Source organism: Myxine glutinosa, chromosome 2 (genome assembly GCF_964187855.1).
Source record: "Myxine glutinosa chromosome 2, kmMyxGlut1.1, whole genome shotgun sequence".
NCBI lineage: Eukaryota > Metazoa > Chordata > Myxini > Myxiniformes > Myxinidae > Myxine > Myxine glutinosa.
In genome coordinates, this window is record NC_136262.1 from 21,924,090 (window position 1) to 21,939,201 (window position 15,112).

Sequence of the window (15,112 nt, forward strand, 5' to 3'; positions counted from 1 at the left end):
ATCTCTCGATTATAAAAACAACAAATTGACTACCTACAGCATCTGGCAATTTTGGCGTCATATCGTCTTGAATCCAGAAAAGCATCGAATCAATGATACTGTGGTATGACAGCCTGCTCTAGATTTTGCCAAGAGTGGAGCACATTTTGTTGTACCTCTTACGAATTTGGCAGCCAGTCATTTCTGCAGCTCCCGATCCATATGTTTGCGGACGTATAGTAAGAGCGTCTCTTGTATACCAGCAAGGCATTTTGCAGTGTGGAGCACATTTATAGCAAGAAGATGGTGCCACATGCCAGGAGCACTTCTGCCCAGGCACCACAGGGTCCTCACATAAGCACCATCAAACACTTTTGCGAACATGGACTGGGAGCCGCGGAAGATCGACCTCTGCTAACTAATATGCGAGAACCGCAACAAAATCTACTTCACATTTGGATCGGGCTGTCATACATATCATGGATTTTGTGCCCTCATGGGGTCAAGCACGACATACTACCAGATTCTATGATAAGCAGTCAATTTGAAAGTGTTCATCATCAGATTGAAACTAGAATGGCACTCGGTGGAGCAGATACCTCTGCCAGGCTCAACAGTTTGTTTTTTATCCACTGTTAGGTCGGATCTGCATCCGGACCTGAACCAAAATATAATCGGCTTGTTCTTGTCACCTGCCCAACTCATCCACCAAGTTTTGTGATTACCTGTCCATAACTTTTTGAAATATCATACTCTGTCGTTTTGACCCCATCTCTCAATTGGATTTTAAAAGGATTAGATTTGAATTTTTTTTTTGAAAAGGTTGTTGACCTTTTGGCCTATGCTGATCTCAAAATAGTTGGTGGCTGCATTCAGTTAGCTGATATGTAAATCCTATTCAAATTTCAAGTCAATCGGATGAAAATTGAGGATTTTAGAAATTCGACGAAAGTGGTTGACCTATGTTGACCTTTTGACCGAAAAAATGATGTTTTGCGAAGATCGGTTTAAAATTGTGACCTGTAGGCAAGTATACGTGAGCGGACAGACAAACACACAAACAAATAAATGAAAAATCTCTCAGAGTGACACTTGGCAAAAGAGAACAAAGTAGAATGGCAATCAGTTGAGCATCCTTTTGACCTCACAAATATAAATTGGTGGTTGAATTATGTGACCTGATGTGCAAATCGTCTTCAAATTTTAAGTTAATCGGATGAAAATTGACAATTTTAGAAATTTAGCCTATGTTGACCTTTTGGCCTATGTTGACCTAAAAAATAGTTGGTGATTGAATTCAATTTGCTGATATGAAAATTCTATTGAAATTTCAAGTCATTTGGATGAAAATTGTTGATTTTATAAATTTGAAAAAAAGTGATTGACCTTTGGCCTATGTTGATCTTAAAAATGGTTGGTGGAATTCAGTTTGCTGATATTAAAATCCTATTCAAATTTCCAGTCAATCAGGTGAAAATGGAGGATTTTAGAAATTTGAAAAAATATGGGTTGACCTTTGGCCGATGTTGACCTTTTGATCTCAAAAATAAATATGATTTTGTGAGACTACGAACTCTACCATATGGTGAAGTTTCGTGAAGTTTGGTTTAAAATTGTGACCTGTAGGCAAGTATAAGTGAGCGGACACACACACACACACACATAAACACACACGCCCAAACACATAAACACACACATAAACAAACACACAAATAAACACACATATACACATAAACACAAACAAACTCATAAACACAAACACATAAATAAACAAACACACAAACACATAAACACACACATACAAACACAAACACACACACACACACACACACACACACACACACACACACACACACACACACACACACACACACACACACACACACACACACACACACACACACACATAAATACAAACACAAACACAAACATAAACACACAAACACATACACACACACACACACACACACACACACACACACACAAACACACACACAAGTATGTGATCAACATACTTGTCAGAATTTTTTTTTGCCAATTCATAAAAAGTCCGTATCAACCTTGAGTCTCCCTCATATTATGATTGTTGAGATATTTGTTATTCATACGAGCCGTGCTTACCTGTTGCTTCGCTGATTGGTTTAATCAAAAGAAAGCATGATGCACTTCACAAACACATCGCATGTCTATCTGTGAGTCTCATTGAGTGTGTAAAATGGATCTTTTATAACACATACTTGTTGCTGCTGCTATTGCCGTGGGTGTCGTTGTTTGTGTGCTCATTCCAGTACTTGTTATATTTTGATATTACCTCGAGAAGTATTACGAAATATCATTTTGTATGCTCCATTCGTGTCCTTCACACTTTATCTTAAAGGGTTCCGACTGTCATACTATTGGAATCGCTATATAGAAGCTCCGCATCCTGGTTCTTCCTCTTCCTCCATCTTGGAAAGACAGGCTTTTAGAACAAGCATTTTTTATTTTAACGAACACAAATTTGTGTTCTCAGTAAATTGATCATCTTACCAACGGTACCATCTATATAATAATACCGTAAGGACTCGACTTTGTTATCCCTTTTACGCCGCACCCAGTGACCCGATGCCCACGGCACTAATGGATTTACGATCTACGAACCGCGCTCTTTGTTTATCACGTACAGACATACTCGAAAAATCTGAATTAGCCGACGTTGGGGCCCAAAAGCATCCGATTAACTGCCGATACGACGCCATCTTACGACGCCATCGTATTGGCGTCTGCTGGGCGAAGGCGAAGCGAGCCGTCCGCTGATTGGACAGTCGAGTGGTGTGAACATGGGTGGTGTGAACCAAATGGTCTTTTTATTCCCTTGAACATTTTAAATTAGGATATATAAGGAAACGTCTTTATCGTCATTTTAATAAAGTTAAATGGAGTGACGTTGCGATACTCGGGGTGCGTTGCATAAATCCTCGTAACTCAGAGGTGTAGCAGGTGGCGAGACGTAAGGAAGCTTAAAGATAACGAGCTGAAACAGACGAACGATATGTCAATCCCTTTCTACACCGAACGGCAATAAAAGTATGAGAGCGGGAAGGCATGGCCTGAGCACTTCGAGCAGAGAGGACTGATTGGACTTAACCTAAAGAGAAAAAATTGGAGCTTAACGGAAGAAGAAGATCCCATGAACGCTCCCCTATGCCATCCATAATGGTACACTCTATCCATACACCACATCCTCCCTTCCGTGGATGTTCCACGGGTTTCGGCTAGTCTATATAATAATGCACTTGCTCGTCTGTCTGTCTGTAACATTCCGTTCCACACACTGGTTGGACAGTGTGCCTGACTCCACCCACAATTTCAACGAGAAAAAAAAAATCATACGTTCGCCATGTTGATGTTTACTGCTTCGCGAAGTCAAAGACCTCTTCGGAGCTGTCATATTCACAATCACCATGCCCTCCCGATAGGTTTTCCCTTCATTGTAAAATGACCAAAGTGACAGTTAAAAGGATGTTTAGCCAATGGGTGTCACGGGCCTTGTGAAAATATCAGCGATTGAGGCAGCGGTATGTTGTCCATACACCGTCCAAATAACTATGTGGCATTCTCTCAAGCAGGGCTTTTACCATGGAGGTTACGGAGGTCCTTGCTATTATTTCCCAACTAGTTTATCTTAAAATATTTGAGTTGGACAGGTGACCTTTTCTGTGAGGTCGGTGATAGCATTATAGGGGAGGGGAAAGCATTCCACTGTTTTTATTTGGGAATGCCCACTTGCTTTCATGTGTGGGAGGAGAGGACAGAGAGGAGGGGGAGGTTGAGGGTTTACCAGGGGGAAAAGCGGGGAGGAGGGTGAAGTGGGACTCTCGGTTGGGGGAGGGGTGAAGAGGACTTGAGGTCTGTGGAAGTTGAGGACTTGGTCACATTTTGCATGGCGCGGATGTTCCGCAGGTCCCTTCTAGTTTTTGTTGTTCTACGACAGCAGGAACCCTTTAGAATAAAGCGTGAAGGACAAAAAGTGGATAGATGCTTCTTTTGTTCATAAATCTTTTCCATAATGCGATAGTATAGAAAGCATTGCGACTGCAAAAAGGGGAAGAAAAAAAAAATCTGACTTACTTTGTATCCTCTGGGTAAACATCAAGTGAACTGCAAAAGAGTGCAAGTGCATGGAAAGTTAGCATATGTAGCAGCACATTCCCTGAAGTGAGGTGATGGATATTGATGCTTGGCATTGTATCACTTCTCCAGAGAGAGATGCAACAACCCACCCCCTCCATCCCCCCTATCATTCATGCTGATTGACTCCAATGGTCATTCGACCTCAGAGGACTGACATTTGACTACGAGTGTGTAGTTGGGTCCTGAAGAGCAGGGGCATTCAATAAACCCGAAGAAAGTTTACATCAAGAACAGCAATTACGTTAAGCAAATGGCTTGGATTCCATGTCACTTTGCTTACGTTTTCCATACTATATAAATAGTTGGAAGAAGGCTGTGCTCACGAATTGCCAGAATGATCAGTGTTTTCACTTTAAATCGCACTACTGTACTTGTGTACCGCAAACAATATTCGGGCATTAAGGTAAACAGAGTGTAAATTGAAAAAAACTCAAGACAAAAGGAACTTACTCCAGACTCTCAGTTTTAAGCATCGACGGCAAGTGTCTGATGCCAAGAAATTCCAGCAGAGGCTTTGGGACTTCACCACCTTGGCAGATGAGACCCTGTGGGAGAAAGGCAATGCCTGCATCTATCAACAAAATGTAATTTTCATTAACTGTAGATTCAAGTGCTCAACCCTTACGTGTTTCTCTCCATGATTCACATTACAGGTCCTGTGAAAAGACGATTTCTTTCCAACGAGCTGCATCTTTTATGCCATGACAAAACAAACACACACACACACTCTTCAACTCTTTGGCACAAGATGGGAAACATGACGACTTGCCGTTTGTGAGGAAGAGGGATGCAAGGGTATGGATTAATACAAGCCTAGAGGGGTCACTCGGTAGAGCACATACCTCCGTCAGGCTGAACAGTTTTTGTTTTGTATCCCACAGATAGGCCGGATCTAGATTCGGACCTGAACCAAAATCGAATCGGCTTGTTGTTGTCGCATAACCAATGCATCCACCAAGTTTTGGCATAATCCGTCCACAACTTTTTGAAATATCATGATGTATATTGTTTTTTGGCCCGATCACTCAATGGTGAAGAAGCCGGAAGCCTCTCCTCAGAGAAAGACACATGGAAGCCCGCTTGGAGTTTGCAAAAAAGCACCGAAAGGACTCTCAGACTGTGAGAAACAAGATTCTGTGGTCTGATGAAACCAAGATTGAACTGTGTAGCGTCCGTCTGGCCACTCTGCCATAAAGCCCAGATCGGTGGAGTGTTGCAGTGATGGTTGTCCTTCTGGAAGTTTCTCCCATCTCCACACAGGATCTCTGGAGCTCAGCCAGTGACCAATTCGGGTTCTTGGTCACCTCTCTTACCAAGGCCCTTCTCCTCCGATTGCTCAGTTTGTCCGGGCAGCCAGCTCGAGGAAGAGTCCTGGTTGTTCCAAACTTCTTCCATTTAAGAGTTATGGAGGCCACTGTGCTCTTGGGAACCTTCAATGCAGCAGATTTTTTTTTTGTAGGCTTCCCCAGATCTGTGCCTCGACACAATCCTGTCTCTGAGCTCTGCAGACAGTTCCTTCGACCTCATGGCTTGGTTTTTGCTCTGATATGCATTGTCAGCTGTGAGACCTTATATAGACAGGTGTGTGCCTTTCCAAATCATGTCCAATCAATTGAATTTACCACAGGTGGACTCCAATCAAGGTGTAGAAACATCTCACAGATGATCAAAATAAATGGGAGGCACCTGAGCTAAATTTCAAGTGTCATAGCAAAGGGTATGAATACTTATGTCAATGTGATATTTCAGTTTTTTATTTTTCATAAATTTGCAAAACTTTCTAAAATCCTGTTTTCTCTTTGTCATTATGGGGTATTGAGTGGAGATTGATGAGGGAAAAAATGAATTTAAACGATTTCAGCACAAGGCTGCAACATAACAAAATGTGAAAAAAGTGAAGGGGTCTGAATACTTTCTGACTGCACTGTAGACCTTGTGCAGTTGATTGCATCAGGTCATGTGACTACATCACAACAGTGGCAATCAAGGTGGCCTGTATTTTGTTCTACAGTATATAACTGGAGCAAGACCATGTAATATTGTCAGTTTTTAGGCCTGCTGTGCAATCAGATGTTCATCATGGTATACAAACCCAGGTGTATCATGCATTCTATCTGTTTCCCTTAAATTTGGAAATATGAATGAATGAATGATCGTTTTAAGGCCATTTTCTCCACTAGAGCGGGGGTTAGCCTTGCGGGTCCCATGACAATCATGGTTCCCTGTTTGAGGCAATGTTTTTTTTATGGCCGGATGCCCTTCCTGGCGCCAACCCTTCGTCGCCTCTTACGATGCGCAGGGATACGGTGTACCTATTCTAAACCGGGGTACACACCGTGATCATTCATCCCAGCAAGCTGGTACTCAATTTGCCGACCTCGGAAGGATGACAGGCTGAGTCAACCCCCCTGGTGTTAATTTAGCGATCGACCGGGGTTCGAACCCAGGATCCTAGGATCCCAAGCCGGCATCCCAACCGCTAAGCCAACACCAACTTTAAATTTGGAAAGGAGCGGCAAATTTATTGCAGCAGTGACAACCCTTCAACATCGAATTTTACTCCATCCTGTCCTTCCATCCCAACTCTCCCCAAGTCTGCGGTAACGTCAATAGTCAGTATTCTGGCTGACTTTATGTCGTTCCTCACACAACTGTGCATTGTGATGTAGCCAGTGCCTCTTGCAACACTTCAGGCCTCATCCAATATGTTATGTGATGAAGCAACTGCCAGAAAGCAGCTTGCCTTTTCATCAGAGAAAGGCAACCTCACCGATGAAAATATTCTGTCACATTCTGCAATGCTTCCAGTCATCGTTTCCATCCCCAAATACCCTAAAATCCAGCATCAGGCCCATGGGAGGTCCAAGCGCGCAGGTCTTTCACCATGCGCAAAAATATAGTGGAAGTTGGCCGAGTCTGTCTCTACGAAGTGCTTCTCATCTCTTCCTTTGCTCTGAAATGATGGTGTCACGATGGACACTGCTCATGCTATAGCTTAATGCATCGTCCCTGCAGAAAGGGCTGAGGTCCCCAATCCATATCTTCCTTTACCCATCCAACACCACACAACACAACAACATGCATTTTAAGGCCATTTTCCCTGCAAGAGCGGGGGTTAGCCATCACATCAACATCCCAACAACAGTTACCCATCCAACACCCCTTCACTGAAAACATCGTAAGAGCATATGAACCTCCCTCCTTTCTTTCCTTATGAACATATGAACCTTTTTCTTTCCTGGAAGTTCTAGCTGTGTCCATGTGTTTTTTTTAACCTCTCCCACTCCCCACGGCTCCTCCCCCCAAGCCCTCTCCCTCACACAGATCTCCCGATGTCCCTGCTCTCAAATGTTGTGCTTGTGTGCTTCCCCCTCTCTCCCCATCTTGTCTCCCGCTCCGTTTTGTGTTATGTGTCCGTTTGTTTTTTTTGTCATTAATGTTAGCTCTTACACGAGCCTCCATCTTGTATACAAAAAAACCAAAAAAAAAACCCACTCCTACCAAGATGAAGAAATTCCTAACTTCCGTTTACTCGTCCACATTTCAGTTTTGGTCACTGGTCACTGACAGCATCCGTGCCATAATAACTAACTATCCATCTGCCCTGTCTCCCATTTCTCTGTTATTTTGCAGGTCTTTTTTCAATGGCTGCCAGCCTGCATCGCAGAAAATCCCCCAACATTACCCAATTCGTGAATATGGTGCCAAAAGTGATCCTATACTCCAGAACAGTCAGCCATCTCCTGGCCTGAAGCAAACGGATGGAATTGATAAATTGCAGCCGACCGCCAGACTCATATTTTCTCTTTACTCCTCTTGATATCCGACCATCAGCCTCCACCTCGGAATGCTGCTTCAATGGGCAGCAATGGATAGGTCTCTACAATATCAACCAAGCAGCAGAGACACCATAATTAACACTCTGCAAGATGGCGTGAGCATGGAAGCTTAAATTAAAATGGAAGCATGCCAAATGACCGCTCGGAGAACGTTACAATTCTCGATTTGGCAGTGGGAGAGAATGGTGCACTCAAAATCCTGACCTCATCACATAAGCTGTCTGGGATGATTTGAACAGAAAGACGAACGAAAAACAACACAAACAAAAAAAAACACCTAATTATTGGAAACTGCAGAATTCATGGAACATCCCAATGGAATTTCTCTACAAATTGCAGGAAAGCTTTCATGAAAAATGTGGTCACACCCAATATTGAAATTTCATGCATTCATGTTGTAAAAAGACAACGGATGTTTGTTTATTTATTAAAACATGATCATTACTAGAACGGCACACGGTGGAGCGCGTACCTCCACCCGGTTAATCAGTTTACGTTTTGTATCCCACTGATGGGTCACATCTGGATTCGGACCGGAACCAAAATCCAATTGGCTTGTTCTTGTCACCTACCCAACTCATTCACCAAGTTTAGTCAGAAGTCATCCACAACTTTTTGAAATATCATGCTATATATTGTTTTTGCCTCTGTCACTCAATGGTGAAGAATCACTTGTTAATTTTAAAAATTCTCGTAATGAAGATCCGGTCCAGATCCGGATTGAGATCTTCACCAAAATGGAATCAATTCGTACTTGTCACATACCCAACCTGTCCACCACGTTTCGGCTGTATACATCCACAACTTTTTGAGATATCCTGCTATATATTGTTTTTGTCCCATCTCTCAATGATGAAGATTTATTTGTTACCCGGCATTTCTATTAATAAAGCCGGCATTTATTTTTGTACAACAAATCCTGATTCGGTTCTTATTAATTATTACAGGGTGAAGCCTGCCGGTAGGATCCATGAAGGTAAGGCTCAGCCCCCCCCCCCCACCCCCCCACTTGCACCCCACGCGTATTCTCCGCTATAATTTGAACTGAAGCCTCAGAGCAACAGCTTGTTCGGCAATCCATTTCCTTGGACGGTTTTAATCGCCAGGAACGCGACATTATGCATGGAACAGTTAATTTTATCATGGGAATTTCATATTGTCTAGCAATGTGCTCCCTGGAGATGTTACTGGATTTGAAAATCAACCCGCCACCCCAAGTCTTCTTGTTTCACCCCCCCCCCCCCCCACCCTCATTCCCCCTCACCCCAACCCCAAGTACTAAACTCCCTCCCCCCCCTCCACCCCCACCCCACATACACTCAATCCAAAGTCCTCATCCACCGTCCAAGTCCTCAACTCCGTAACCCCCAAAGCCTTGACCCCACTCTTGGAACTCTGTCCCCTCTCTGACTCCCATCACACCAACTATCTCCTCCCTTCCTTCTTCAAGTCCTCAACTCTTCCCCCACCCCCCTCCACAAAACTCCAAGCCCACAACCCCACCCCCCCCCCCCCCACAACCTCAAGTCCTCAACCCACCCCTCTCAACCCCAAATCATAAATTCCATCGCCCCTCCAAACACCTCAACCTCCCTCTCCCTACTCTCTGTCCTCCCCCTCCCTTTCTAACCATTCTTAACAATATTCACCTTCACGTCCACAAAGAGCAACGTTAAAACTAAACGACGATGAAACAAACAACATTTAATTCACAATCTCACAATATTTTGCCATCTTGCGATTGTTCAGTAAAAATAGTGAATAGGTAACCTGAATGATCAAAAACCATGTAGGGCATTCGTGTAATATAAAAAATAATATACAACCGGGACTCCGCGGACAAAAACCTCGACAATGATATGGGGTTTATCGCCCCTGGTCGAGCAGTTTAAGAGAACATCATCGGAAATATCGAGAAGCAAAAACAGAATAAGGCTTTTATTATATTAGAGGATCTTTTTTTGTAATCCATGGTGATGATTTTTTGGGAAAACTAATGGAAACTCATTCTCCCACCACTTACGAGTTTACCTAAAGCTCTAAAGATTATTGGAATCTCCTGCGATGAAGCCAAAGCACAAGTCTTGTTGCTTCCACATAATCGATTGTTTTTAACAACCTCGTTTCCAACGTTGCTCTCTCTGCTCTCCCAGTCCTTCGACCCTCCCTACCTACTCCAGGACCCATGCGTTCTTCCTGTAACCCCCTCCTGGTTAAAATTCCAAAAATCCAGGCCGACTGCACACCTCAACTCTTTCATTACTCACTTTTCCAAGTCTATAGAACAACCTTAAAGAGGCCGTTCTTTCTTACTCGTCCCTCCAGGGCTTCAAAAGCAGGCAGTGCATTCCTACCTCGCGTCATCCTCCGTCCTGACCCCATGATCTTTATTACCCCATCAACACTTTCGAACCCAATTGTTTCCACGTTTCCTCCCCTCGTCTGTCTCTCTTTTCCTTTTCTATCCGTTCACCCCGTTGTTGGTTGTGCCCAATTGTTGCCCCCGACATCCCACCGTCCATTGAACCTCCCGCTTCCCTGAGCGTCACTGTTGTGGAAGAAAAAAGAAACAAGCACCAGCGGCATTTCTCGAAGATCTAGCGTGAATAATTCCGCACAAGGATACAACTTTGATCATTAACAAGATATTTATCTGTGTGTAAGTCATCTTAGAATCAACAAAAATAAAGATCCAGTAAAAGTACCTAAGTTGAAAAACAAATTTGATCACATGAATGACAACAACAACAACAACATGCATTTTAAGGCCATGTTCCCTGCTAGAGCGGGGGTTAGCCTTGCGGTCCCCATGACAATCTTCTCCATTTTGCCCTATTTTCTGCATCTCTCCTTGTTAACCCCCTTGCCCGCATTTCTTCTTCCACCATCTTTAGCCAAGTCTTTCTCGGTCTTCCCCGTCCTCTACTTCCTTCTACATTAACTTCCATCACTCTTCTCAACCAGTCACTTTCATCCTTCCTCAATATATGACCAAACCATCTCAACCTGTTCCTCTTCACAGCATCAATCACAGGCAATATTCCCATCATCTTTCGCAATTCATCATTTGTCTTCCTCTCTCTCAACGATACTCCGCACATCCATCGAACCATTCGCATTTCCACCCTTTCCAGCCTTCGTTGCTGCTCTACGTTCATTACCCATGTCTCGCTCCCATAAATCATAACACTTCTCACACATGCAGCATACACCTTTCCCTTCAGCTTCAGCGACACTCTCCTCCTCATCAGCCCGCCACTCAGTTCCCGAAACTTTTCAGCAAACTCCAAAATCCTTTCACCTTCTCCATTTCTCACACCATATCCGTAACCCCCATGAACTCCCTCAAAACCATACATACTCCTTCCCACATGTCCATTCAGGTCTCCTCCCACCACAACAACTTCCTCATCATCATCTAAAATAAAATCTAACAACAACAACTTCCTCAACTTCCTCATCATTTCCTCATCTAATCATAAAATGATCACATGAAGGACATAGAACTGAAATCTTCCACCTTTATTTTTACCAAGGGTAGCCATTGTCGAAGGGAAACCTGAACAGAACAGAACAGTAAAACTGCACGCGACTCTCCCGTCACACCGGAGTCCACACACGTACACGAGGCCTGCTGCTTTTAATCCCATTGTGCGGGAGTCAGTGCAAAAATCATTATTTAATTAAACCGCCCCTCACCGTCAGCGCCCCCTTCGCAGCGGGCTGCCAGTCCAGTGTGCCCCGCTGTCACCCAGCACCAGGCACGTGTCACCAGAGAGTCATCAGGCACGGGAAATCTGTCAATCTCACAGGGACGAGCGCTTTCCGTGAACGATGCGACTTCTGCCTGCAGACATTTCACAAGGCAAACCGAGCCGCACCATGGTAGGGCTGTGGTAGGCCCTGCCAAAAACGCTCCGCCTTGGCAACATGATCCTCGACACAAGCAGCGATCCACTGCGATCATTTCCCCTCCATTACATTCTGTTAAAGAGTCAAAATAAAAATCAAGTTTGCAGCCCAGTCACGATCACGAGTCATAGGACGACCTTTAATATAAAGTGAAAAAATATATGTACTTAAAACTTTGGTCACACCCAAAGAGGGGCATGTCAGTCCAGTGACTCCTCGAAAAAGACAAATGGTATTCAATTTTATCCCAATGTGAAGTTCAGATTCGACAAACGAGGAAACTTGACCCTTTCAACCAATTATATAATTTCTGCAAATGATAGGTTCTCGGGCAGATGTTTAGGCCCGGCCATTTGAAATTTATTTATTTTATTTTATATATTTTTTACATATCTGTGGGGGGTAATAAGTGAGAGTGGAGGCCTGAATTTAAAAAAAACAAAAAAAAAACATTAAAATGAAAACAAGAGGATGGTGAGAGCGAGAGGAGTAGGCAGAGAAAGGATCGGAATTTGGAATGGGGTTAGAGGAAGTGAAGGGAAAGGGGTCTGCATGGAGCATACGGAAGGGGTCGCAGCGGTGTGATGCCGGGAGGGAAAACAGGAGTTGCGGGGAGAAGAGGTTTAAATAAATCCCAACCACATTTGCATGTAATAAATAGATGGTTCACAGTGGTCCATAATATGCTCCAATATGACATTGGGTAAAATATTGGCAGATTAAGTTCAACATGGGGGAAATGTACGGTGCTGGAGATGGGTAAGAATAATGAAAATAGGGATTACAAGATACAAGGGGCAGTCTGAGAGGGTGTCACACAGGAGAAGGATCTGGGGGTGGTAATAGATACATTGGGGGTTAAATAGACATCACAGTGCCAGGTAGCTATAGGTAAAACTAACAGGACGTAGCTGACATAGAGAGGGTATAGTGTGGAGCATCTAGGTAGACTCTGGGCCTAGCTAGCCTTAGCTGCGAGGAACGGCTGGAGACAGGCCCTTTATGTGCAGTGCCTTCAGAAAGTATTCACACCCCTTGACTTTTTTCACATTTTGTCACTACAGCCTGAATTTAAAATGGATTAAATTGAGATTGTTTTTGTCACTGATCTACACATCATACCCCATAAAGTCAACGTGGAATTTTTTAAATATAATATTTTTTTAACACATTAATTCAAAATGAAATATCTAATTCACATAGATATTCAAACCCCTGAGTCACTACTTCGTAGAAGCGCATTCTGCAGCGGTTACAGCTTCGAGTCTTCTTGGGTATGTCTGTATCAGCTTTGAACATCTGGATTTGGGGAGTTTCCCCCATTCTTCCTTGCATATTTGCTCGAGCTCTGTCAAGTTGGATGGGGAGCGTCGGTGAACAGCAAACTTCAAATATTTCCACAGAATCTCAATGGGATTCAAGTCTGGGCTTTGGCTGGGCCACTCGAGGACTTTCACGTTCTTGTTCTGAAGACATTCCAGTGTTGCTTTGGCTGTATTCTTGGGGTCATTGTCCTGTTGGGACGTAAATCTTCGCTGAAGTCAAGTATTTTGCTGTCTGAAGGAGGTTCTCCTCAAGGATTTGCTTGAATTTGGCTCCATTCATTGTTCCCTCTATCCTTACAAGTCTCCCAGTCCCTGCCTCTGAAAAACATCCCCACAGCATGATGCTGCCAAAACCATGGTAGGGGTGGTATTAGATGGGTGATGATCTGTGTTCGGTTTCTGTCAGGAGTAGCACTTTGCATTCAGGTCAAATAGTTCAATTTTCGTCTTAGCAAAGCACACATTATTTTGCTCATCTTCTCAGAATCTTTCACGTGCCTTTTTGCAAACTGCAGGTGTGCTGTCATGTGCCATTTCCTCAGAAGTGGCTTCCGTCTGGCCACTCTCCCATAAAGCCTAGATTTGTGAAGTGCTGCAGAGATTGTTGTTTTTCCGGCAGGTTCTCCCGTCTCAGACAAGGAACTCTGTAGTTCTGTCAGAGTGGTCATTGGGTTCTTGTTCACCTCTGTGACCAAGGTTCTTCTTACCCAGTTGCTCATTTTGGTCGGACGTTCAGCTCTAAAAAGAGTCCGAGTAGTTCCACATTCTTTCCATTTCCCGGTGATGGAGCTCACTGTGCTCTTGGGAACTTTCAACACTCTAGAAATTGTTTGATACCCTTCTCCAGGTCAATGCCTCCTCACCATTGTATCTCGGAGTTCTACGGACAATTCATTGGGCTTCACGGTGGAGTTTCTGCTCTGACATGCACTGTCAACTTTGGAACCTTATATAGAAAGGTGTGTTTCTTTCTAAATCATGTCCAATCCATTGAATTGGTGACGGGTGGATTCCAATCAAGTTCTAGAGACATCTCAAGGATGATCAAAGGAAATTGGATACACCTGAGCTCAATTTGGAGTGTCATAGCAAAGGGGTTGAATACTTATTGACATAAGACATTTCAGCTTTTCATTTGAAATTATTTTGTAAAAATAGATAGATCATGGCAGGAACGGTAGGTAGCTTTGGTGCAGATGGGTGATCGTTTACACACTGTATGTAATGCCTGTGATGTTTGTGAGAGGGTCTCGTCCAAAAAAAAATTAATGTACTGTCAGTGCTTGTTTATTCCTCACTATGTCCTCACTATTCCTCACTATGTCCTCACTTGTTTATATCCCTTCACTCCCACCCCCCTCCCAACAAACATTCTGCTGTGTCCCTGTGGCTACCCCACTCTTCTCCACATCCTCTCTCAGTAAGTTGATAAACGAGTTAATGTGGAGTTAAGAGAGTGCAAGCTTGATGGGCCAGATATTCTTAGCTGTATTCCAAATTATTCATACTAGGGCGTGCCCGTACGTGGGTGCAAAAAAACATGCGTGCAAACAACAACAACAAAAAAAAACTTTGAAACCACGTGGCAGTAACGACCACAGAACCCCCCCCCCCCCCTCTATTTACATGAAATGGTTTGGTTCATTCGCAAAGCCAAAGCGAACGACCACAGAACCCCCCCCCTCTATTTACATGAAATGGTTTGGTCCATTCGCAAAGCCAAAGCGAACGGCTTGCGAGTACGGTGACCATACCTTGGGAACCACTTGTCCGATTAATTTCAAACCTTGAAAAGGCACATCCTCGGGTCCCCAGCAATATACCTGGCAAGTTTCAAGTATATCGGACCGGTCGTTGTCGAGAAACAGCGGTCACAGACAAACA

The 15,112-nt window shown here is 43.7% G+C and overlaps 1 protein-coding gene across 2 annotated transcripts in view; it reads right to left on the minus strand.

Moving 5' to 3' along the window:
- SNX24 (sorting nexin 24) overlaps positions 1-15,112 on the minus strand; it is a 71,297-nt gene that overhangs the window by 2,295 nt on the left and 53,890 nt on the right. For both annotated transcript variants that reach the window (XM_068108641.2, XM_068108640.2), the window contains exons 4-5: positions 4,603-4,697; positions 4,090-4,119 (exon numbers count right to left, since the gene is read on the minus strand). In XM_068108641.2, the coding sequence (XP_067964742.1) occupies positions 4,090-4,119; positions 4,603-4,697 (125 nt within the window). The remainder of the gene's footprint in view (positions 1-4,089; positions 4,120-4,602; positions 4,698-15,112) is intronic.